Source organism: Hordeum vulgare, chromosome 2H (genome assembly GCF_904849725.1).
Source record: "Hordeum vulgare subsp. vulgare chromosome 2H, MorexV3_pseudomolecules_assembly, whole genome shotgun sequence".
In the NCBI taxonomy this organism is placed as follows: domain Eukaryota; kingdom Viridiplantae; phylum Streptophyta; class Magnoliopsida; order Poales; family Poaceae; genus Hordeum; species Hordeum vulgare.
In genome coordinates, this window is record NC_058519.1 from 59,956,613 (window position 1) to 59,982,232 (window position 25,620).

At 46.4% G+C, this 25,620-nt stretch overlaps 2 protein-coding genes across 3 annotated transcripts; both read right to left on the reverse strand.

Annotated features, from left to right (window-relative positions):
• Positions 1-4,799: 4,799 nt before the first annotated feature.
• Positions 4,800-6,745, reverse strand: LOC123429558 (protein trichome birefringence-like 10). 2 transcript variants are annotated; one of them, XM_045113582.1, is made up of 4 exons: positions 6,035-6,745; positions 5,546-5,944; positions 5,305-5,447; positions 4,800-5,221 (listed from the first exon to the last, which is right to left on the reverse strand). In XM_045113582.1, exons 1-4 carry the CDS (start codon positions 6,488-6,490, stop codon positions 4,900-4,902), a joined length of 1,320 nt encoding a protein of 439 aa, XP_044969517.1. In that variant the 5' UTR covers positions 6,491-6,745; the 3' UTR covers positions 4,800-4,899. The 2 variants fall into 2 exon arrangements, with proteins under 2 accessions (XP_044969517.1, XP_044969518.1); XM_045113583.1 differs by having other exon boundaries at positions 4,804-5,221; positions 5,305-5,463.
• A 6,152-nt stretch (positions 6,746-12,897) lies between these two features.
• Positions 12,898-19,515, reverse strand: LOC123424964 (TVP38/TMEM64 family membrane protein slr0305). Its single transcript, XM_045108647.1, has 9 exons — positions 18,983-19,515; positions 16,402-16,463; positions 16,018-16,072; positions 15,800-15,898; positions 15,348-15,434; positions 14,771-14,887; positions 14,244-14,336; positions 13,557-13,587; positions 12,898-13,316 (listed from the first exon to the last, which is right to left on the reverse strand). Exons 1-9 carry the CDS (start codon positions 19,076-19,078, stop codon positions 13,141-13,143), a joined length of 816 nt encoding a protein of 271 aa, XP_044964582.1. The 5' UTR covers positions 19,079-19,515; the 3' UTR covers positions 12,898-13,140.
• Positions 19,516-25,620: the final 6,105 nt, after the last annotated feature.

The following is a 25,620-nucleotide window of genomic DNA, read 5'->3' on the forward strand; positions in this document are numbered from 1 at the left end:
TCCCATACAATCTACGCAATGATGCATGGGGAAAGTTGATAGCTCAGTAGATCGACAAGGGCGCGACGGCGGTCCAATTTGATCATGTGGGTGGCTTCCTGAGAGCAAGAGTTTCAATTGAGGTATGCAAACCACTCCGGCGGTGGATTTTGATCGATTCAGCAAAAAGGAAGAAGGTAGACATGTATGACATCCAATATGAGCATGTTCCCCACTTCTGCTTCTCCTGTGGCCGGCTTGGTCATTCAGATCTTTACTGCTCTACTCCGGGCCCTATAGATGCTAATGGAGAGCTACCGTTTGGGCCAAAACTTAGGGCTAGTGATGACTGGAAGAAGGCTACGTCTGGTGACAGCTCAAATAAGGAGCATTACTCCGGTACAAGTAACTAGAGGGAGCCCAAGAATTCAAGTTCTAGCGCGAAAGGTGGTACTGCTGAAGTAAATTCTCCGGTCAAAAACTGCACGAGCAATAAGAGGAAGGATGTACCTAAGCAGGCCTACCGTCGTGTGACCAAACCAAAGCTCTTGATCACTGATGGCTCGGACGCAGTTGATGCAACAACAGGGGATCAAGGTATGAAGGGGGTTGAGAATGAGGTGGATCATGATGCGGTTAAGGAAGGAGAGAGAGTACCAAAGAAGAAGAAACCAACTCCGACTAACTCGGCAGAGGCTGCGGTGCAGCCCTGCCAGTCCCAATGAGGTGTATAAGCTGGAACTGCCGGGGGCTTGGGAACCCCGAGGTAGTTTGCGAGCTTTGCAGTATTGTGAAGCAGGAAGCTCATGCCCTGCTGTTTGTAATGGAGACCAAAATCAGGGCTCGAAGAGTGGAGAACCTACGCTATCAGCTAGGTTTTGCGGGATGTTTTGCGGTGGATAACAATGGACTAAGTGGAGGTGTTGGCCTCTTCTGGTCCAAAGACGTCACCATAGATTTGAGAAATTTTAGTATCGGCCATATTGACACTATGGTGCGACTAAGTGACCAAAACTCAGTCGAGTGGAGGTTCACAGGGTTTTATGGTGCACCGAGAGTGGAAAATAGACGACACAGTTGGAACATGTTGCGGTCTTTGTTTGCAATGCCACACACAACGTGGTTGAGCATGGGAGACTACAATGAGACTCTCTACGGTGACGAGCATTTTAGTCCGACACGTCGTCCGAAACGCCAGATGCAATTGTTCCGCGAGGTCATTGAGGAGGTTGCATTCCAGGATCTGGGATGGACGGGGATTCCTTTCACATGGGATAATGGACAGCAGGGTTCTTCCAACATGAAAGCTCGGTTGGATAGAGCTTTTGCGAACGATTCTTTTCGTCAGCAGTACGATAATATTCGGGTGCGCCATGTTAGTGCCGTGGAGTCTGACCATTGCTTCATTATCACAGATCTTAGTGAACATGGGCGGAATCATGGAGTTCGTGGAACAAAACAGTTTCGATATGAAAATGTGTGGCAAACCCACATGGAGTACGAGCAACTTGTCTCAACATGGCAAGAGCAACAACGGTCTGATGATCTCCAAGGAATCATGGAATCGGTGGGAGCCTTACAGAGAACACTTGAGCCATGGGGGCAAAAGAATTCGGCCGTTTGGCAAGGTCTGTTCGTCAGCTACAACGCAAGCTCGATAAGCTGCGACGGTCCTCTGTTGGGCGTGGTCCATCCGATGAGGAAAAGAGAACTGCAGCGGAACTCAGAGTGGCTCTGAAGCAGGAAGAAATTTGGATGCGACAGTGTTCCAAAGTGAGATGGTTGAAGGAGGGTGACCGAAACACCAGGTATTTCCAAGCACAGGCGAAACAACGTCAATGGATGAATAAAATCAGTGCCTGGTGAGGGCAGATGGTTCCGTTTGTGCGACTAGTGAGGAGGACAAAACTGAGATTTTGTCATTCTACCAAAACCTATATTCCTCCCAAGGTAGGCTTGACATGAGTGAGATCCTTACACATATTCCAGTCAAGGTTTCACCTCTGATGAATATGTATCTTGATAAACCCTTCGAAGTACAGGAGGTTCGGGAAGCGTTGTTTCAGATGGCACCATCGAAAGCCCCGGGTGTAGATGGTTTCACTGCGGGGTTTTTCCAGAGAGATTGGAATGTGTTGAGTGGGCCGGTAACTACGGTTGTGCTTGGTTTCTTGAATGGAGGCGAGCTACCTTTGGGTCTAAATGATACATCAATCACCCTTATACCCAAGGTACGACACCCCCAAAAGATCTCCCAGTTCCATCCTATTTCCCTTTGCTCGGTTCTTTATAAGGTGGCCTCCAAGGCAATCACAAACCGGCTTAGGACTTGCATGGATGAGATTATCAGTGAGGAACAAAGTGCGTTTGTCCCTGGTCGTTTGATAACTGATAATGTGCTTGTGGCCTTCGAGTGTGTCCATGCTATTTGCAGAAGGAAGAAAGAAAATAATCACTCCTGTGCACTTAAGCTGGATATGATGAAAGCGTACGATCGTGTAGAACGGCATTATCTGGAGGCAATTCTTCTTCATCTGGGTTTTAGCTCATCACTTGTTCGTTTGATAATGAAGTGTGTTACCTCAGTTCGGTTTTTTGTGAGGATTAATGGAGAGCTACAACCTTTTTTCACCCCTTCTCGTGGCTTTCGGCAGGGGGATCCACTGTCGCCTTTTCTGTTCCTCTTATGCGCCAAAGGGTTTTCCTCGCTGCTCAAAAACTATGGTTACATTGACACAGGAGTAAGGGCAAGCTTTAGTGCTCCTTGGGTAAGTCATCTACTGTTTGCAGATGATAGCTTAATTTTTATTAACGCTAACTCCCAGAGTGTAGAAAGGCTTAACTCAATTCTGCGGGTTTATGGAGAAGCTTCGGGCCAGTGTGTGAATCATGAAAAAAGCACAATATACTTTAGCCCAAATACGCCCCATGAACTGCGCCAGTGTATAAAAGAAGTTCTGGGGGTTTCGGTTGAAGCCTTTAGCAAACGGTATCTCGGACTCCCTACTGCAGTGGGGCGCATCACTAGTGGAACTTTTGATCACATTGGGGAGCGATTGAGAAGCAAGATGAGGGGATGGTTTGAAAGGTTGTTTGCTTGTGCAGGCGGGGAAACACTCCTCAAATCGGTGATTCAGGCTATTCCCACCTTCAGCATGAGTTGCTTCTTGCTTACCAAGAAAGTTAGCAAAAGCTTAACTTCCAGTATGGCCAAGTATTGGTGGAGCAGTTCCATTGACAGACGATCTCTCCACTGGATATCGTGGAAAGAACTGGCGACGCCAAAATGCAAAGGGGGTGGGTTTTCGAGACTTCCATGGCTTCAATCTGGCCCTGCTGGGAAAGCATGGATGGTGCTTGCTTACCAACCCTAATTCCTTATGCGCAAGAGTGCTGAAGGGGAGATACTACCCAGATACAGATTTTACTCACGCATCAGTGCCACATTCGGCCTCTGCGACTTGGCGTGCAATTGTGGCGGGCAGGGAGGTTTTGAATCTAGGCCTCATCCATCGCATTGGAGATGGATCTTCCATTGATGTATGGACTGACAAATGGATCCCGTCCACGGAGACTATGACTCCTACAGTTAAACCTCCTGGTACGACCGTTACCCTTGTCAGTGAGCTGATTGACATCGAGGCAGGAGCATGGAGGGTTGATCAGGTGAGGGAGAACTTTGCTGCATCTGACGCCGAGGCAATCCTGAACATCCCACTTCGGCGTGGAGGGGGGGCAGATTTTTTGGCTTGGGCACATGAGAAGTCCGGCAATTACACGGTGAAATCAGCGTACCGAGCTCTAATGACACATAATGAGCACTCAGCTCACGTGGAAGGGCAGGTTTTAGGTACTTCAGTGGAACAAAATCACTTGTGGAAGATGTTATGGTCTTTCAAGGTCGTCCCCAAGGTGCGAGTTTTCTGGTGGAGGGTCATGCGTGGCATCCTACCAGATGAAGCAACACTCAAATGTCGACATATCAGAGATACAAGTCTGTGCAAATTATGTCAGCTTGCTGATGAAGATCTGGAGCATGCGTTAATGCACTGCTCTCATGCCCGTCGTTTCTGGGTCGAGGCGCAAGCTCTGTTGGATTTCCATCTTCCAGCGCTCCACTCAGATTCCTGGCGAAAGGACATTCTTTCTGATCCTAGTTTCTCTCCGAAGGATCGAGCCACAATCATTACTATCCTGTGGTCCATTTGGAATTCGAGGAATGGATGGACGCATGAGGGCGAGAGGTTTGATCCGGTGCAATCAATCAAATTCATCAGGGAAGCTCTAGCTTTGTTGGAGATCCCAAAAGAGCAAGCTGTGACCTTGCCTGGATATGGGTGGCAGCCACCTGAAGGTAACCGGATTAAGATCAATACCAATGCGGCGGTCGATGTCATAAGCCAACAATGCGCTGCTGGTGGTGTGGCTCGCTCCAGATGTTCCTTGTTGGGTGCATGGGGTAAACCTCAAATCGGGGTGATTGATCCCCTCATTGCCGAAGCTCTGGCCCTGCGCGAAGGAGTAATTTTCGCAAGCCTTCGTGGTTTTTTTGAAGTAGTGATGGAGACAGATTGTTTGGAGGTTGTAAGTCTCTGGCATGATCGCCGTGATGAACGTTCCGTCGTGGCTGCTATCTTCTCTGAGATTGAAGAGCTTTCTCTTATTTTTTTTCTCTTTTGTAATTCAGCATGAACGGTTCAGCTCATCTATGTGCCAAGCGTGCTTGCACTAGCCGTGCTACCGAGAGCTGGCTTACCGAAACTCCTAGTTTTCTGATGAGCAGCCTGTTGGCTGACTGCCGAGCGAACACCTTTTATCAATAGAACTATGAGATTTCGATGAAAAAAAAAAGATCGACAACGACAATAAGATCATACTATAACTTAGCTAGCTGAGTTCTAGGCATATTAAAAAAAAAGTCTAAGAAAACCTCCGGAGAATCATGGCGTAGAGGAGTTCGTTCCACGCGTCGGGCACGCCGGGCAGGCACCAGTGGCTGCAGTCCGCCCTCTGCCCCACCGGCATCCTCGCCGACGGCTCCACGTTATACACCGCCGGGTGGCCGTCCCTCCTCTGCGCCGTCATCAGCGTCACGTTCATCACACGCAGGTCCCTCGCGCCGGCCGACGATTCCGATCCCCCAAACGCCGGCAGCAGCATTCCCGGCCACCGGCCCAGCGAGATTCCGGTCATGTTCAGCTCCGGCAGCGTCTCCATGGCGCAGCTCCCGCCATTTGTGCCCCTGCAAAGTACTTAACAAGAAAATTACTTATCTGTGGAAATCATGGCTGAAATTCACAAGGCCAACGGAGGAAACGCGCGTGCCTATTGTGCGCCGGCGAGTACGTTCTGAAGACGGCCAGGGTCTTGCTGCCGTCCACCTCCTTCTGAACCCATTCGTGCACTGTGTCCATGGCTCTCTGGTAGGCCTCCTCCACGCTCATGTCCAGCCTCAGCCTCTTGCCTTCCTGGAAGTAGCAATGCCTGGCACAGCAAGGTCAAGCCATGGAGTCCGATCCGAGCAACCATTTTTAAGCTATGTCCATGATGAAAACATGCCACATACAGCTGCTGGAGCCGGTCCTGGTTCCACCAGTGACCGGAGTTGAAGACGAGCACGTCGGCGCCCTTCCACAGGTGAGCCCTGGAGTCCATGGCGCCGAGCTGGAGCGTGGAGCGGACGTGCCTGGGCGCGCGGCGGGGCCGGGGGCGGCCGCCGCGACGGACCAGGTACGGCGACCGGTAGTGCTCCACCGTGAGGTTGTGGTGGAGGAACCGGAAGGAGAGGAAGCCCTTGTGCTTGGTGATGGGGCTCCCGTGCTCCTCCCGCACCGAGGCTCCGGCGTCGGCGACGGCGGAGGAGAGCATGCACAGCATGGACTCCCACTGGTTGCGCCCGATCGAGTCGCCGACGAACACCAGCCGGCGGCCCCGGAGCGCCTCCAGCAACTTCTTGGCGTCGAACCTGAAAGCGGTAAACGAGCAATGTTAATTATAACAGACCAAAAAAAGTGCAGTTCCATCGTCCATGACACCATGCCGCCATGGCGCGAACCTCGGGAGCTCGCAGTGCCTCGGGCGCCACCTCCACCGGGCGTACCCGTCGTCCGGCCGGCCGTTCTCCCGGCACCGGAACCCCACGTCGACGAACGGGCACTCCCTCGGGTCGTACAGAGGAGCCGCGCCCGCTTCCTCGCGCACCCACTCGCCGTCCGTGAGCATGGCGTCGCGGCCAACGTCGCCGCAGTATGGGCGGCCGTCGTCCGTCGTCACGACAACGGCGCCGGCGCTCGCCCTCACGACCACGCTGACCTCCCCGGCGAGCCCGAAGCCCGAGGAGAGGGTGGCGGCGAGGAGCAGCGAGGCGGCGGAGAGCAGCACGCAGGCGCTCCACAGCACGGCGTGGTCGCCGCTGAGCTGCCTCGCCCGCCTCCTCGCGCTCGCCATCTCCATGACGCGCTCTCCTCCCTCCTGTCCTGCCGCTGGACACTTGGGCGTATCTGCGTGGCATGGCACGGCACGAACGTAGTACAAAGGATGAATCACTTGGGTTTGATCGCTTGCTGGCGTGCTCTAGTTGTTGCCGCTGGACGTTGGTTCTTGCTCTGTTTTGAGTACGGTTGCTTTCCCTGAAACAAAACGAGCAAGAGAGAACGGTTGCTCCTGGATTTTGCGGAGGAACCGACGCGCTGGTGGTGGACGAAACTTGGCGCTGTGCGCTCCCGTCCCGGAGAGCCCGAAGAAGCGGCGATGGTGGGGTGCAGTTGGAAGTACTCCAGTATTTGCGCTGTTGCATACTCTACTTGCGTATATATACAGTCCTACGAAGCACCGATACTTAAAAAATCTGTGTATCGCCGTTCTGTATTTTGCCGAAACTCCGATACGTCAGATACGTCTTCGATATGGTATCTTTGAAGTATCGTCTTTTTCAATTTATAAATAAAAGAAGAAAAAAAAATGTCGATACGGGTATTCCCGAAGTATCGCCGTTCAGTATTGCTCATGCCTTGATGTATCGTTGATCTGTTAATATATGTAGTGAACGTATACTGTACTGATGTAGTAATTGAATAAAAATGCTTGCTAAGGATGTTGCTTGTTGGATAAAATTAATTGTCGATGTTGTTGGCTTGCTGCTTATTGATTTTTATGACGTAAAATTACTTACTGATTTTGCTGCTGCCTACTATTGCTATGGAACAAGATACAACTACAAATCATAGCATCTTTTAGCTTTCTTTGTTATTATTTAAGCATTATTGATGTGTATTGCTTCCTAATTTTAATTATCGTCATGTTCATTGATAAGAGTTTCTATATATTTGTCGTTATGAAAATAAAAAGCTTAATGAAGATTGTGTTCTTTATATTGTTATAGAAAACGTTGGAAAAAAAGTAATACTTCGTCATTATTTGGCTCACTCGTGAAATCTAAAATTGTTCTTTATATATGTTTGTCAATTGACAATCTTAAGTTCTAATTTTTAAAAGGCTTGCGAATTTTATGTTATCATGTTAATAGTTATCACAGTTTAAACTGAATTGGGACAGTCTATGATCGTGTTATCTCTTAATGATAGTGAAAATTTTAAAATAAGAAACGAGAGGCATGAAAACAATTAGGCAATCAGTGAAGCGGTAGTTTGATCTCATCTCACACATTTTATTATGTTAGCTTTTATCATGTCATTTTATTATTATTTACATATGCTTGTCGTATCGTCGTATTATTGTTTTTAAAAATTGTCATATCCCGTATTACCGTACCCGTATCATCGTATCTGTGCTTCGTAGTATATACTGTACCTCCGATTTGTGTGTCACTGCCATTTGTGTATAGGCAGCTGCCCGGCCGGGAGCGCATGCACGACGCAGACTATCGTCCCCGCGCCGTTACAGTCATCGGCTGGGATGCCTGTGCCATGCAGAAAGACGCCGACCGTGCCCAGCGCCACGGCCCTCACGTCACGCCGATAGCGATGCTTTGGCGCCACATGAGCTGGTGACGGACCGCCACGTGCACGATATCGAAGAGATACGGCCATACGGATACGGGAAGCGGTGAGCATATATATAAATAATTAATAAAATATCATGCAATAAAGATAAAATATTATTGCTTTGATTAGATGCTGCTTCATTTGTTGTCTCTGCGCCTTTTTCCTAGTCCATGTGGTATGTGCCCGCATATTTTATGTTGATCTTTTGATTCCTAGTCTAAACGACAACAATATTAATACGTCAGGAACAGTAATCAACAACAATATGCAGCAAAGCAAAGCAGTCATGTACTAGAACGGCAGCAAGCAAACACCTAGCAGGCCAGCACGGGATGAGTGAAGGAGAGCAGGAACTGGGAAAATAAGTTAGTACTACTTTGCTGGCCATAGACGGCCAATGCGAGTAGCGGTAAATCGATTTCAGGCAGCAGCAGCAACAATGCGTTCGTGATGTCATGCGATCCAAATCTCGTGCCTACTCGATTGAGAAATTTTAGCGTGTCGGAGTGCGTCGGTTTCAGCAACGACGGTAAAATATTGCACGCGCGAGCCACTCCAACGGATACGCTAAAACCCAGCGCGTGAGCAGCCGGCGCTTGCAACTTGTTCATTTTAAAAAAATAATATGAAGCCATCCGCCGGCGCTTCGGTCGCCACCGCATCCGTCGCACGACGTGCAGGTTTCTTCTCCGACGGCCTAGTGGAGCCATCTGCCGCCTTGTTCTTCTTTTCGGATACCCTCTTGCAGATCTTGTTCATCATCGGTGCATTTGGAAGCTTCGGAAGAGGGACATGTGTCACGGCGGGCGCTGGCGCGCCGCCACCCGTCGAGGTTGTCGGTGGCGTCATGAAAAGGCTGCGCGCGAGACCGCTGCTCGGAGGAGCTTCGACGGAGACGAGCCCAAAGCTCGTCGGGCTAGGGTTTGCGTTGGCGCTTGCGGAGGCGGCTATGGCGACGGAGGGATCGCAGACGTAGGAGGGGGTGAGGGGGATGTCGGCGAGGCTGTCCATCGGACGGTTTCGACGACGGCGGCGCAGGGCTGGAGCAGAGTGGCAGCGCGAGCGCTTGAGTGTGCAGCGCGCGGTAACGGACGCATAAAATATGGGACGTACAATGTCGTTTCGTCCCGCGCGTTAAACCATTTATGTCGTGCGCGTATTTATTCGTCTCCGTTGAAGCGCCCGGAGCGCAGAGTGCGCATAATAAAATCTTCAACACGGCTGTTGGAGATGCTCTGACCTTCTACTAGTCTGGCTGCCCTTTCGTATCCCCAGCGTGTCAAGGATGTATTGGCAGAGTATCGACATTATTATTATTATTTTAAATCATAAAACAGGATACTTCGAGGATACGAATATCAGCCGCGTTTTGTACGCCGATACAGCAAAGTTTGAAGTATCGGTGTTTCAGAGCTAAACATGACAGGCGCGCGCATCGGCCATTATTCTGTCGCTTCCTAATTGTAAAACGATTCCACCGGAAATAGACGCGTGTCAGGGTGTCGTAGAGGAGACGTGTCTCGAGAGGAGACGTGTCTCGTCTCTTGGAGTAATGGAGTTCAATCACTCAGGTTTGTCTGGCTAGTCGAGTTCCTCGCCCAGCACTGCCATTATCGTTCTACTTGCGTACATATATATATATATGCCCTATTTGAATACTCTAACTCGGTTAGAGCATCTCCACTGGATCCATTATATGGACATGTATAGTAAATATACAAGATCTAGGCAGTTTTTTACTGCCCAACGACTCCCAGCGGTTCGTGTCAACGGGGATGGAAACAACCACGACGAAGCCACGACGGTACGAGGCGTGGAAACAACCACGACGAAGCCACGCTCGTGAGCTCGGCTGCTTCGTCCCGCGGCCCCTACCTCGCCCCAGATCGCCGTCGCGTTTTCTCCGGTCGCCCCAGATCTGGCGACGGGAGGGGCAGGGCGGCAGCCTGGCAGAGGAGGGCCGGCGGCCTGGGCAGAGGAGGGGCCGGCGGCCTAGGCAGAGGAGGGAGAGGCGGCGGCCTGGGCAGAGGAGGGAGAGGCGGCGGCCTGGGCAGAGGAGGGGGCGGCGGCCTGGGCAGAGGAGGGCGAGGCGGTGGCCTGGGCAGAGGAGGGCGAGGTGGCGGCCTGGGCAGAGAAGGGAGAGGCAGCCACGGGAGGGAGAGGGAGAGGCAACGACGGGAGGGAGAGGGAGAGGCAGCGACGGGAGGGAGAGGATTGTGATGTAAAATAGCTGCCAATTGATTCAGATTGCTGTCAATTTTACACGCTTTTTTTTATCTATTACAAACTTATAACTAGGACATCACTCGTTTCCAAACTTTTTCCAAACTTTTGTAGAGGATGTAACTCAAGAGCTCCAGAAGCACTTCTTTTTTGCGTAAAATAACCATCATAGTCATGCTCAAGTATACCCCCAGCTATGCGGTTGAACAAAGTAAGCGACATCCTAAATCTATGCATAAAAAGTAAATGAGACAGGAAAATGAAAAAAGAACCAAAGTAGAGAAGTGTACTAATTACGAACCTTCGTCAAAACAATTGTTCGGGAAAGCGAGGAACTTCTTTGAAGTAGTCGTTCCATAGAAGAAGAAATCCGGCATCTCTTCCTCGATCGATTGACTCACGTCCATGCTTGGAACCGCCATGACGTCGAGCGTTCTTCCTCTCTTCCTCCTCGCCTCGGCGAATGCTGCAAGTATGAGTTCATCGTCGCCAGATGAAGATGACGAAGAACTCATGTCCCAAGTGGATGTGTTCATTGTGTTGTGTGAGAGACGGTAGAGAAATCTAGGTGAGAAGAGAAGTCACAGGTAGAAGTGTGCTGGAAGAAAGGTGATAGGGGTGGTTTATATAGATCAGAAATATGGCCGTTGGAAATATAGCCGTTTGAAAATATAGCCGTTGGAAATATAGCCGTTTGAAATATACACGTCCTAATTTACACGTTCCACTGAAAAACTGGGACGTGTATAATTTAACAACGTGTATATGAAGATATACACGTTCAAATTTACACCATCCACTAGAGATGCTCTTAGAGATTAGAATTAGATTCTAATCTTAGACTAATCCTAAACTAATTTTAACCAAAGAGGTATTTTGATGGAAGGGTTAGATTGCCATTAAATGCACTTTTTTCAATCATTTGGCTCCTTTATCTAGGATTTTGTTTGATGGAGGGAGATAGAAAAGTAACTTTTTTTAGGCCCCACCTAACTCTAACCCAAAAAAACACATCTTGGGTGGATTAGATTTTTTGGGTGGGTTAGATGAGTTCAATCTAACCAACTCTAACTCTAACCCTAGGATCCAAACAGGGTCATAGGTAAATGTTTACACCCGGCGCGCCGGCCGAGTCTTCCGCCGGTCGCGCGCGGGACGTGCGATTAGCTTTTAATCGAGTGGTCCTCGTTCATCCGTCCAGGCCCATGTGCAACAGACTCTTTCCTAGCCACACATCCAGTGCCTTATCCATCCACCAACCGCTCTTCTTGCTCGTCCAGCTCTTCTCCTGATCATTGAAAAAGCTTCGACGAGCATGGAATGAAAAGCTTTAATCCATGGGAAAAAGCTTCAACCGTTGAAAAAGCTTCGATTGTTGGTTTGAAAAAGCTTCATGTCCACGACCATGTCCAACCAGTTCGACTGCGAGATGCGCCCCCACAGATCCCGACCCACGATGTTGCAACCGTTGACATAAAATGTTACAACCGTTAATGAATAAAGCTGCAACCATACATATAAAAAGCTACAAGCAGTCATTGCCATGGCGGAACGCTGCAACCGTTGACATAAAATGCTACAACCGTTGATGAAAAAAGCTGCAACCAGACATATAAAAAATTGCAAGCGGTCACTGCCATGCTGAAATGCTACAACCATTGACATAAAATGCTTCAACCGTTGATGAAAAAAGCTGCAACTGAAACAATAGAGAGCGCATTAATCGAGCGCTGCTAAAAGATAATAGTTGCAACCCTTTACAGAAAAGCTTCGACCGTAAAGGAAAAAAGTTCCAATCATTGGGAGAGAAAGCTACAACCATACACTGCACTAGAGAAAGCTTCAACCGTATGTATGTAAAGCTTCAACGAGCGGCGACCAGGGGAAAAAGTTTTGACCGCCGCAACCTCTCCTACAAGCAACGAGCTTGACAACAACACAAGCACCGACGAGCACGCTGGCGAATGCGCCGACGAGCGGCTCCGGCAAGGACGAGCGGCTTCGGCGAACAAGCCGACGAGCAGCTCCGGCGAGCGGTTCTGACAAACGCGTCGACGAGCAGCTCCGACGAGCATGCAGCTCCAGAGAGCGGCTCCGATGAGCGTGTTGGCGAGCACGCCGACGAGCAAGCTAGCAGGAGGCGGTGAGCAAGGAGGGGATTTTTTTTTCTGAATCGGACGGTTACATGTGCATGTATCCTACGTTGGGACATTGACCGGCCGAAACGTTTGCGCCGGCGTGCCTATATATATACCCTCGATTTGTATGTCACTGTCATTCGTTTGGCGATGTCATAAGAGATGAGACATAGTACACGCCAGAACTGCCGGCAGCTGCCTATCGTCTCCGCGCCTCCGGCCTCACGTCTGGTGTTACAGTCATGAGTCATTGGCTGGGTCGCTTGTCTCGTGCAGGAAGACACTAATCGGCGCGCCACGGCCCTCACATCACCCGATCGCGATGCTTTCAGAGGGCACACGAGCTGGTGACGGACGCCCTCGTGCACGATATCGATCGGCGATCACCAGGGGTCGTGTCTCGTCCCATGGAGTTCAATCACTCAGGTCTGTCTCATTAGTTGAGCTCCTCACCCAACCCTGCTATTACCGTTCGACGTCCAAAGACCAGTCACTGGTTAAGCGTTGATAATAAAGGTCTGGAGCTTGTACGCGCCCATATAACAAAGTAGAACTACAAATTGTACTGTATACTGTAGTATCACCAAAGATTGAAAAAGTAACACGTGGGTCAATGAAGCAAAAAAAGAAAACAATGTATGCTGTAGTATCACCTATCAGTCAATCTCACATTGTCATGCTTCCCTTTCTTTTTTAACCTTTTACCACCCAGGTCTCTCCTTAAACCATAACTAATATAAGGAGTACAACGCTACAGATCCCACAGAATGTACATGTAAAGTTGCAACCAACAGGTTTTACTTCTCGTGATCTTCATTCGAGGTGTCAATCCTGATTACAAGAGGTTGATGCAGATCCGAGGGGGAGGCCGCCACCGGAAGCTGCGGAGCTCCTAGATCCGCCTCCCCATTCTCTGCCAGCGCCTTGTCCAGAGCAGATTTTGCGACTCTTGTGACACATATAATCAAGAGAACTGCAGGACGACGTGAGGAAAATGTCATCATAAATTTGCAATCAGTAGTGTTGTGAAGTATGGTGCACAGTTAAAGCATGTCGATTTTCAAGGCATCAAGATTAGTGTTGTGAAGTATGGTGCACAGTTAATCAAGATTGAGTAAAACAAAATGAAAATCACATGTAATTCAGAAGACCATTTAAACTGTAAGCAGGAGTAGAGTGATAACAAAAGAATAACGAAGGAACTGGCACTTACTGGACATTACGAAGCCAGAAATTATGAGAACCTGTGAAGAAGAAAGTCGTTAAAAGTTGCATATAATGGTGGCATCTACTTTTAAAAACAATCAAACAACTTGAAGGAAATCTATATAATTGGAGATTGGGTAGATATGATTCCACCTGTTCAATTTTTTACTGCCAATGATAAGAAAAAATATGGCACTTTTGCCTTTCTTGATCACATTACATGTTAGCATTCTTCTTCCACATTTCACCTTAAGCGAAACATCACTCTGCTATTTTGATGCTACTAGGAAATACAAAGCACATTTGCCTAGCATACACACACCAATATGATACAACATACCTGTGGGTTCCGATGAAATTTGCATAGAAAACAACACTGGAACTTGATAGATCATGCTCATGCATGCAACTTAAGTTTTTGCGGAAACCCAGACCAAATATCAAATGAAGCCAAATGCAAAGGAAGTGTATACTACAAAATTGCTATTAATAAATTTCACTGGTCTAAATTCTACACATTAAACATCACATGGCTCATTGCCAAAAGCATGAATGGTTAAAAAGGAACCTCGAAGAAACCCAAGCCACAACAGAGGAAACGTCAACAATAATCATGCACTCTATTTTCTATGACAAACATGATGCCTAATCCAAACAATAATATAGGGAAATGCTACAATATTCAATTGCTCACCCATCTGGTAGTCGAGATCTCACTCCATCCATGGGTCACATCTGATAGATCTTTTAGTGTTGTTCCCACATATACCAAGGCAAGAGTGATTGGCTGGCAAAAGAATAAATATGATTAGCAACAAAGGTCACAAACACCTGATAAAGCATAAAGGGAGATCAGCACTTTTAGTTAAAGGTAACAAAACCTGCAAGTTAGCAGATGATAGTGTCATGTTACATGTGATGTGACCAAGTTTCATGTGCAAAAATAGTAATATGCCGAATTGCTGATTAAGGAACTGTGGAATCGAACATGAATTTCTGAAAATACTTATATCTACTCATATAACAGAGCACGAAGCAGCAAATTACACAAAGCATGATGGTGAATGCATGGTCACATGACAAGGTTGCTGATGGTAACAATGTCAGGTTTCATTAGGTCAACTGGTCAACCAATCTCTGCCAGAATACTGGCCCCACAGTATTACAAGACGAAAAACATGATTGAGAATTAGACAACGAAGAGAAGAACTTGAAGCATACCATCATTCCCAGCCAAGAAGCCAGCATGTATTCCATAATGCCAACAGGAGTGACAGACAACAGGTAGTTCAACATGTTAAAAGGGAGTAGAGGTACAAGCCGTAGTAGCAACACGATCTGTGAACAAAAATATGAAAAGTGTAACATAATTAGGTTTATTGTGATGTGCAGGAGAATTCCGTAACATATATTGATACACGGCAAGTTAAAACTGTGAAACAGACAGAAATTGCAAATCTGTGGGGTAAGAACCAGCACCGAAAAACCGCATAAATTGATACAGGTACGAGTTAAAACTAATAAAATAAATCCTTGGACATTCGTAAATTGTCGGGTAAGAACCAGCACCGAAAAACCGCAAAATCCCTGAAATTACCCCAACAAAATCATAAAAACGAGACAACATGCTTTCCTTGACAATTATATGTCAGAAATCCCCTTTGGACATTCTTCATAGCAATAGTCTTAATTTTTTAAAATTTAACGATCATGTGGAACTGAAATATTTGCAGGACACTTGGAAGTTATTGTGTTTTTCACATCACACAGCTATAACATCCAATCCACAAGAAATTACCTTGAAGCCAGACCTTTGGATGGCTATAGCTACTGCTTGAAACTTGGGGTAATCTTTGCATTTGGAGAGAACATACGGCCTTCCAATCTGCAAGTCATATAGAACTATAAGATATAAACATTAAATAATGCAAACATGTCATTAAATATGAAACTAGGAGGCAGAAATTAAAGCTTCCACAGACCAGGGGAGCATAACTATACGTATTGAGCTAGTCATGTGTATTTTACCATATTATCTTCTTATGTAATTACAGTTGATAAAGAAGAAGAAAACGCAACATATAATTTAGGTTCCACAATCTATGAGAAAACGTTGTTAAGGAAGATGGAACTGCAGTTAACTGGTGGCTGGTTCTTGAGCAGTGCATTTATCATCAGTGATGAAATGCAATTTATGTTTAAATTATTTTTTGAGAATTAAATTATAAGAGCATTAACATTCCTCCTTACCGTTCTACCAAGCAAAAATGCAGCAGTCGCGCCAATTGTCGCTCCAATGGAATCAGCAACAAACCCGACTGGCAGGCCAAATAAATAACCACCTCCAAGCTAAACAAGCAGATAATGCACATCAATCAACCAAATAATACTATGCCAAATAAAGAGAGCACAACAAACGGAGGTTCCATCATAAGTGACTGCTAACAGAAAAATCGATCCATGCTTACTGTGAGTATCGAGGCTGGAACAGCTAAGACCGTCAAAGGAATGTAAGCAAGGGCCCTGTAATGAACAACATGGCAATTGTTAACAATATATCTCAAAATATTCTTTCAAATATGAAACTGAAATTTTGATCTTGAGCAACAGTTGTGTAAGCCACCCTCCTTGTTTGTGCATAAGTGTGGTGTGCGGTGTAGGCCTTACATTTTTTCAGGGTTGTGCTGGAATATTGGTCCACTCAAAGGGCGCTAGGAAGGTAGCCACAAGTGAGGGGTGCCAAAAATGGAATGCCTAAGTGGTGAGCATGGTAGGGAGGAGTAGAGGACAATGTATTCAGTTGAATTCACTATGCCAATATAATTATGTAACAGAGGAGAGAGATTACTTACAATACCAAAGGACCCCATGCACCCAGGTTCTCTTTGATCCAAACAAGAAAATCCTTCAAAATCTGTCAATGTCATATCGAAACTCATCATGAATAAAATGAGAAGAACAAGTATTTGATGCAAAAACACGTATGTTGTGTTAGGTAAAACATTAAACCGTGGAATCTAGTAGAAAGGTAAACAGAGAATTGAAGAAGAAAAAAAAGGCTTAGAACTGTAGTCCTAGGGTAATAATCTGTGAAGATCCATGGACTAACGATCTTGGAGAATATGGGATTATGGTCAACATAAGATGCAATAAAAAATGCTAACAGAGAAATTTTAGGGACAAGTTAAATTTAGTTTCAATTATTCTAGATAAAGTGAAATCTAAAGCCTGACACTGATACTTGATTGACAGAGATCTCAAACAATAGTCGGTTTTGTTCCATAAACATAGGCTAAAGTCATCAAATGTAGGTATGAAAGCTAACAGGACCAGTAACCTGCATATTTTTCCTCCCAAATTACCAATCTAACTCCATATGGACCATATCAATATCATCTACCAACATGTCATCATATCTAATAATACGAAGGCTAAGCAAACAGTTCTTTGAAAGGATGAATGTGATAATATGACAAAGTTCTGCCGTATTTATTGGCCTACTAGTACTAGCATTAGAAGAATTAACTAATTAAAACATGGGGAAAGAGTGTCGGAAGAAATGGTTTCACATTGAAAATTAAAATCCTGCCTATGCTTTGAAATTACACCATGAATTCCACTACGGAAAAGGAAGCCATTAAAGATTGTTATAGAAGTGTATAAACATGTGTGAATTACATTCTACTCCCTCCGTCCGGAAATACTTGTCGGAGGAATGGATGTATCTAGATGCATTTTAGTTCTAGATACATCCATTTCTATTCATTTCTGCAACAAGTAATGTATCTAGATGCATTTTAGTTCTAGATACATCCATTTCTATTCATTTCTGCAACAAGTAATTCCGGGCGGAGGGAGTATATTGCTATTATTTGCAGAAGGATGTGCTCGAATAGATTATACAAAATAGATGCCAGTGTCCTCGAGAAAACACTATAACAAATAGATGCCAGTGTCCTCGAGAAAGGCACCCTTACGGCCTTACCACTTACATGTAATTACCAATTCCGTTGTACAACACATACTAGATGGGTGAACAGACAGCCTGTTTGGTAGTTCAAGGGAAAGAGAATGGGAGTTCAGAAGGGGGAGTTTGTTGCTGGATTGCACTTGGGAAGTGGACTATTAGTCCCAATCCCACGTTCGGTGCATGTTATGAATTGTTTGTGGGATTTGATAGAAAATTAATCTCCTACAAAATAAATCAAATACTAAGCAACATGGAAGAAGGGAGCAACCCAAAATGATCGCTACAGACCCATGACTTTTTGCCGACTCTTGTCCATGATCCAAAACGGAATAGAAAAACAACCAAACAAATTGATCCGTCACAAGTGAAGGGAGAAAACCGAATATAAATAGGGGAATGTATCTAGATCGCTGTGAAGGGAAAATCTAAAAGAAACAACTACTGCAGAATTTATTGGCATAATCCAATAATATGGATGCAGAAGAGAAGAAATATTCTAGCACATTAGATGATATGCGTTGCATTGAAGTTCCCAGGATTTTGAGATTATTAGAAGAAGAAAAAGAAGCAGCCACGTGAACTCTTCGCATGTGACGTCTCCTCTCCAAATTGGAAGGCCTGTAGGCTGGCAGATTCACGTTAGAAAAGTGATGTCGCTGGAGGCTTATTTAGCAAGGATTTTTCAATGTATCGGTGAAGATTTTTTATGGTTTTTTTACGCGAGACGTGCACAATGAACACAACCGTTTTTTTCTTCACCAATTCCCATTCCCTGACTGAATTGCCTGCCCTCCCCCACGGAAGAGATCTAGGGGAGTTGCCCCACTGAATTCCCCAACCCCTTCCTTCCTAAACTCCTCTGCCCCCCAACAATACTAGGGATTTTTAGTCTCGTAACCTCTCAATTCCCATTCCCTACTTGTACTTCCCCCCAACCAAACAGGCTGAGACGGTACCGGTTACAGGTTTCTTAGAGCGTTGATAGAACATATGTTACATCGTCAAATACTTTGCGAAATAGTAATTACGGAGACGAGAGAATTTCTGCCTACAAATGGTTTCACTGATTAGGTGACACTATCATCATACTACTACATTGGAATGCAATGAAGGAGTCTACTCTATACACGCCTACATCTCTAACGATCTGAACTTTTGAATGCGTGCCAGCAGCCGCTGACTCCATTTGCTAGGAAACCTTGAGCCATATATACCAGAATGCCATACCAAAAAGTATACTTCCCCAAAAACTAAGGGCAATCCATGGGCGGAATACATCCAATCAGGAGCCGGGACAGAGCTACATTTGGGCAACCCAAAGGAGTTTATTCTCGCGCCACACTGCAGCACGCATGTTGGAAGCGGTATAGGTCAGAAAGTAGACGCCCTAACGTCATCCCGTCTACATCGTCGGTACTGCGGAGCTCGAATCAGGTCGATGGTGGGGAGGATGAGGCGCGCACCTTCTCGACGGGGAGCGTGAAGAGCGCGACGCCGGCGGCCGCGAGCAGGAGGGCGCCGACGGCGAGGCGGACGGCCGAGGGCCACGAGAACGCCATGGACGCGAGCAGCCTCCGCCGCCAGGGCCTGAGCCGGCAGTCCTCCCCCTCGCCGCCCTCGTCCGCGCCGTCCGGCCAGCCCCCCGCCCGCCCCCGCGCCCGCAGCCCCACCGCCGCGCCTGCCAGGTTCCCCAGATCTGCCTCCTCCCGCCCCACCTCGGCCGTCCCCCCCGCCTCCCGCGCTGCCTCGCCTCGCCTCGCCTCCCCCCGCCGCGTCAACTCATCCGACACCTGGTGCGCTGCGCTCGCGGGCGGGGGACGGAGGGAGGGGATGCGGGGAGAGATCTGGGGGCGAGGCCGAGCACGCGTCCCGCGCGTTGCGTGTTGCCTCGGAGCTTTTTTTTTTTTCCTCTGCTTTTTCTGGGCGCTGTCGCTCGTACGCTTCGCTATGCTTCCACCAACCGGGAAGCCTCCGACCGGCCTCGCCGCCCACCGCGCCGACGGATGTGACGCGTGTGCGGCGGTGTGATCTTCGTCGGTATTTTTTCCTTCCGTTTTATTTTTTCACTTCGCGGGGAAGCACGGTATGACTGTGACCCGAAGGAAGTGACCGACTGAACGTATTCTTTTATGAGCTTTATTGTCATCTTGCACAAACTTGCAAGCAGCACTTACCCCGATTTTTTCAGTGGAAAGCTGCTTCCTGTCTATTAATTATTAAAGAATGATGCCGCAATTTGGTTGGCATTTATTCGCCATGCCATGGAACGGATAATCTGTTGACACGTCCCAATCTAAGTTATTAATTTTAAAAATATTTTGACCTATTCATCTTGTGTCAGTATAAAAAACATAAAAACAACAAGTACATGAAGGTCCGTAGACTACTTAGAACTACAAGCACCGCAGCGGGCCGAAGGCACGTCATCGTCATCGTCCCCCTTCCTTCGAAAAGGGATAACACTTGTTATAGTAAACGGTCGGAAGTCGTTCTGCTAAAGCTCCATAAGACTACTGTAACCGTCACTAATGAAGAGAAGCATATATTGAAAGAATCCAACATGTTGACACAAGAACACAGACTCGATTCATAATAGAGATCCATGGAAAACCAATATCGGTCGAATTTCACGAGATCCGTCGTAGACTTACCTTCACACACCCCATCCCACGATGCTAGATGAACCATTGGGATGGGGGCTAGGCGGCGGGACTTATCCTATCTTTAGGGAGTCGTCGTCGCCTCACCTTCCTTAGTAGGGCACAGTAAGTGCATCTAGTGCCCCTTAGTGATTTTTGTATTGAAGACTTATAGGTTAAGGGACTAAGGGCCAGTTCTTTTCACGTGGGATTCTATAGAATCAAGATTCTGGAAAATTCTTCTAGAATCCGCTTCTCCGAGAATCTGTAGTCGAGTTCTTTTAGAAGATTGTAGTTTGAGATTCTAGAAAGTGTTGTGTGTTGAAATGTCTGTATTACCCTTGGACAAAAGTTGAAATATCTGCTCCTCGATGTAGAGGTTCAGCGTCGGAGGTCGTCCAGCTGCATCTGAATTAGCTCGCCTAGTGGTCGTCGAGATGCAGCGCCGGGAGGTCGTCGAGGTGCGGCAATGGGAGGCTGTCGAGGTGCAACTGAAGCTTTGATGGGCGGCGGGAAGGGCCAGGCCGGCGGCGGCAAGGGCCTGACCGACAGCTGTGAGGGCCTGGCCGGCGAGGTTGGTCCGGGGGCGGTGTTGCGGGAGCAGCGGGCGGGGTGGGGCTGCGGGGCGGAGTTGTGGGGTGGGGCGGACTGCGGGGCGGGCGGAGGAGGGAACCTAGCCGCCGCCGACGGCGTGGTGGGCCGACGGGGGCGCGAAGCAACCCTAGTTGCTCTTGAGATTCCCTCCCCACCGATGCGGGATAGGTGAGCCTCGAGTGTGACCGTCGGCCGCTCACTTACTTGGTCAAGCGGCTGGACTGCTCAGTGGCATTTTTGAAGTAATTAGCTGATTGGATAGGGGTATACCTTTATTTCAAAACGTTTTCTTTTGAGGGACTTGCTATAATCCTGAGATTGTGGGAGAAACCAGTTTTCCAGGGATTTTGGATTGCACTAGGATTCTACAAAATCTGGTCAAGATTTTAAAAAGGTCAATCGAGTTCTTTTCGCTTGGGATTTTTGGGGCTGGGATTCTCTAGCATATGCTCAAAAGAACTAGCCCTAATACGTTTGTAACTGTACACATGCTCTATAAGTCACTGAAGAATTTGAGTTATTCGGAGAATATCGACCCCTAAAAATGAATGTCTTCGGCTGAAGACTTTGATAATTCCTCGAAGACTTTGAAAGCGAGGAAATTGGTGTGTCCTTGAAGATATTGAAGCGGGGACTTTGAAGCGTAAAGACTTATGTTTACGTAGTTTTATTTCCATTCTTTTGAGTCATAGGAACAGTTAAAGGGGGTCGAGGTAAAACTAAGAAAAAGTTTCCATCTCATGCTCATCTCAAAGCATACACATACCCATCCTTTCAGTGAAGCCTTTGGAAATCTTTTACAGTTTAGTGAGTTCCTTCAGTGAGAGAGGCGAAGATCTTCTAGTCTCTAAGGAAAATGCTCTAACTGAGGAGTTAGGTTTTCGCCTGTGCGAATTGATGACCCACAAGTATAGGGGATCAATCGTAGTCCTTTCGATAAGTAAGAGTGTCGAACCCAACGAGGAGCAGAAGGCTCTGATAAACGATTTTCAGTAAGGTAATAACTGCAAGCACTAAAAGTAGCGGTAACAAGTATGGTGTAGTGAGGTGAAACGTAGCAGGTGAAAAGTAACAAGTAACAAGAGTAGCAACGGTGCAGCAAAGTGGCCCAAACCCTTTTGTAGCAAGGGACAAGCCTGAACAAAGTCTTATAGGAAGTAAAACGCTCCCGAGGACACACGGGAATTTCTGTCATGCTAGTTTTATCATGTTCATATGATTCGCGTTCGTTACTTTGATAGTTTGATATGTGGGTGGACCGATGCTTGGGTACTGCCCTTACTTGGACAAGCATCCCACTTATGATTAACCCTTCTCGCAAGCATCCGCAACTACGAAAGAAGAATTAAGACAACGTCTAACCATAACATTAAACTAGTGGATCCAAATCAGCCCCTTACGAAGCCACACATAGACTGGGGTTTAAGCTTCTGTCACTCTAGCAACCCATCATCTACTTACTACTCCCCAATGCCTTCCTCTAGGCCCAAATATGGTGAAGTGTTATGTAGTCGACGTTCACATAACACCGCTAGAGGAAAAGACAACATACATCATATCAAAATACCGAACGAATACCAAATTCACATGACTATTAATAGCAAGACTTAACCCATGTCCTCAGGAACAAAAGTAACTACTCACAAAGCATAATCATAATCATGATCAGAGGTGTAATGAGTAGCATCAAGGATCTAAGCATAAACTCTTCCACCAAGTAATCCAACTAGCATCAACTACAAAGAGTAATCAACACTACTAGCAACCTTACAAGTACCAATCGGAGTCGCGAGACGGAGATTGGTTACAAGAGATGAACTAGGGTTTGGAGATGAGATGGTGTTGATGAAGATGTTGATGGTTACGAGTCCCCTCCGATGAGAGGAATGTTGGTGATGACGATGGCGACGATTTCCCCCTCCGGGAGGGAAGTTTCCCCGACAGGATCGTCCTGCCGGAGCTATAGATTGGTTCTGCTCAAGTTCCGCCTCGTGGCGGCGGAGAATCCACGAAAAAGCTTCGCCCTGATTTTTTTTCCGGACGAAACCCTTCATATAGCAGAAGAGGGGGGGCAGTGCGCCACCTGGGTGCCCACAAGCCCTGTTGCCGCGGCTAGGGGGGTAGGTCGCGGCCACCAAGCTTGTGGGCCCCTGGCAGCTCCCCTCTGGCACTTCTTTCGCCCAATATTTTTTATATATTCCCAAAAAATTCCACGTTGATTTTCAGGGCATTTGGAGTTGCGCAGAATAGAGGACTCAGACTTTCTCCTTTTCTAGTCCAGAATTCCAGTTGCCGGTATTCTCCCTCTTCAAATAAACCTTGCAAAATAAGAGAGAAAAGGCATAAGTATGGTACCAGAAAGTATAATAACAGTCCATAAAGCGATAAACATCAACAAGAAAGCATGATGCAAAATGGACGTATCAACTCCCCCAAGCTTAGACCTCGCTTGTCCTCAAGCGAAAACCAAGATCCATAAACATGTCCACATGTTTAGGGATGAAGGTGTCGATAAAACATAGTACGGACATGAGGGCATCATGATCACACATAGAACAACAATACATCATAAAGATTCTTATGGGAAAGTAACGATTCCATCACAAAGCAAAGCATGAAACAAAAACCTTACCGAGAAGTAGCCAACAACAGTCCATTGTCATTGAAGCAATTGCAATTTATCATAACATCAGAAATAGTCAAATAAGAGCTTGTAAAGCAAATCCACATACTCAATCATCTCTTTTGTTTTCCACAATTGTTACAACTCACGTGGTACTCATGGCATCAAAGTTTCAGTTGGACACAGAGAAAGATAGGGGCTTATAATTTTGCCTCCCAACCATTTACCTCAAGGGTAAAGTCAAGAATAATAAAGCATAAGTACTCATCTCCAAGTTGATATATGAATATAGATCTTTCCCTAGCATATGACGTTCACCAAGATAAAGGCGAAAAAAGGAATTGGTGAATATCACCATGACTCTTTCAAGGGCAAAAGTAAAGGTACAAGATAGGCCCTTCGCAGAGGGAAGCAGAGGTTGTCATGCGCTTTTGAGGTTTGGATGCGTGTCCTCTTAGTGTGGAGGAACGTCACTTTATATTGCCTCATGTGATAAAGAACTTTATTATGCAGTCTGTCGCTTTTATGTCTTCCTTATCACAGGTTCGTATAAAGATTATTTTCCACGCACTAATAGATCATACATATTAGAGAGCAATTTTTATTGCTTGCACCGATGACAACTTACTTGAGGGTTCTTATTCAATCCATATGTAGGTATGATGGACTCTCATGGCAAAACTGGGTTGAAGGTTTATGGATGCACAAGTAGTATCTCTACTTGGTGCGGGAGTTTTGGCTAATAAGAGGTGGAAGAAATCGTCACATGCTAAGGGGTCTCTAAACATATAACATTGTTTGGAATCAAGCAACACAATTCATTATGTTGTCTTCCTTGTCCAACATCTACTTCTAGGCATGCAATAGTTTGGTGAGTGTTCACAATCATAGATGGTGTCAGAGATGATATATATATATATATGAACCTCTCTTTCCTTAATACTTCTTATTAATTGCAACAATGACTGGGGTCTATGTTGGTCTATTCTCAACAAGTTTCAATCATCATACTTGTTATATGTGAAGCTATCACTTTCCATAAGATCATCTCATGATCTTTCATGCTATCGTTCCTTTCATACTTTTGATCATGTCACAAAACAAAGCCCTTGACTAAGATACTCTTTATTATATAGCTCGCAAGCTCGAATACATCGGGGGATACACAAGGCAAAAGACTCAAACTAAACACTAAAGACTTATTCCACTAAGAGAAGAAATAAAAACTGAAAAGGAAAGAACTAAAACAAAGGTAAAAGCAAAAGATATAAAGGTGATATGATACCAGGGCAACTCCCCCAAGCTTGGCACAAGCCAAGGGAGTTGCCCATACCAATGCTTAGTTGTCTTCCTTTGGTGGTGATGGTGGTGGGGTCTTTGCCTTTGATTCCAAGAGAGCTATCAATCTTTGATTTATACCTTGGAGATCTGCGACATGATTCTCCAGCAAAACAACTTCACGAGAAAGGGAAATATTGCGAGCACGAGTTGTTTCAGAAAACCTCAAGAGTTCAATCAAGGATGGAGACAGCACGTGGAGGAAGGGTTGGAGAATATCCACTCCTTCAACGTCTTCAATGTTGAACATAGGTTGAACTTCCTCCCTAGCTTGGGTTTTCTCCTTAGCTTTGTCCCTGGCTTCCGTGACTTCTACTCTTTTCAGATCAGCATCTACTTCTTCATGAGCTTGAGGGAGACTATTCTCCCCAACAGATTCCTGAGATATCTTTGCTCTAAATCTACGGCACACAACAGGCTCGAAACGAAAACAGAGGAAAACTGCGCGATACGGAGATCAAAACCCTCGGGCGTATATATAATGATTTTTTCTGGACCAGAAGGAGTGCTCCGCAAGAAAACGGAGTCCGGGAGGCACACGAGGTGCCCACAAGCCCTGTCGCCGTGGCCAGGGGGAGTCCGCGGCGACCAAGCTTGTGGACGCCTCGTGCGCTCTCCGGACTGCTTTTTATTTTTCTATTTTTCCATAAATTCCAAAACGGAGAAAAAATCCTACTAGAAAAGTTTTGGAGTCCAATTACTTACCGAAACACACATCTCTTCGTTTTTAAAGTCTGAAACAGGATGATAAACATCCCTTATGTACTCCTCTGGAGTTATGATATTGATGATATTGGTCTCAACATTTATGGGAGTACTAGAGATATAATGCTTGATTCTTTGCCCATTTACCACTCTCGGAAAATTACCTTCCGTGTTATTGATTTTGATGGCACCAGAACGATAT

Bases quoted from the DNA above. Each gene is read 5' to 3' on its own strand.
- LOC123429558 (XM_045113582.1), bottom strand. From the start codon at position 6,490: ATGCCACGCAGATACGCCCAAGTGTCCAGCGGCAGGACAGGAGGGAGG. The intron at 5,945-6,034 runs GTTCGCGCCATG...TACCGCTTTCAG, and splicing joins AGGCACTGCGAGCTCCCGAG to GTTCGACGCCAAGAAGTTGC. The intron at 5,448-5,545 runs GTATGTGGCATG...TGCTACTTCCAG, and splicing joins CAGGACCGGCTCCAGCAGCT to GAAGGCAAGAGGCTGAGGCT.
- LOC123424964 (XM_045108647.1), bottom strand. From the start codon at position 19,078: ATGGCGTTCTCGTGGCCCTCGGCCGTCCGCCTCGCCGTCGGCGCCCTC. The intron at 16,464-18,982 runs GTGCGCGCCTCA...TGACATTGACAG, and splicing joins TCACGCTCCCCGTCGAGAAG to ATTTTGAAGGATTTTCTTGT. The intron at 15,899-16,017 runs GTAAGCATGGAT...CTGCTTGTTTAG, and splicing joins TTCCAGCCTCGATACTCACA to CTTGGAGGTGGTTATTTATT.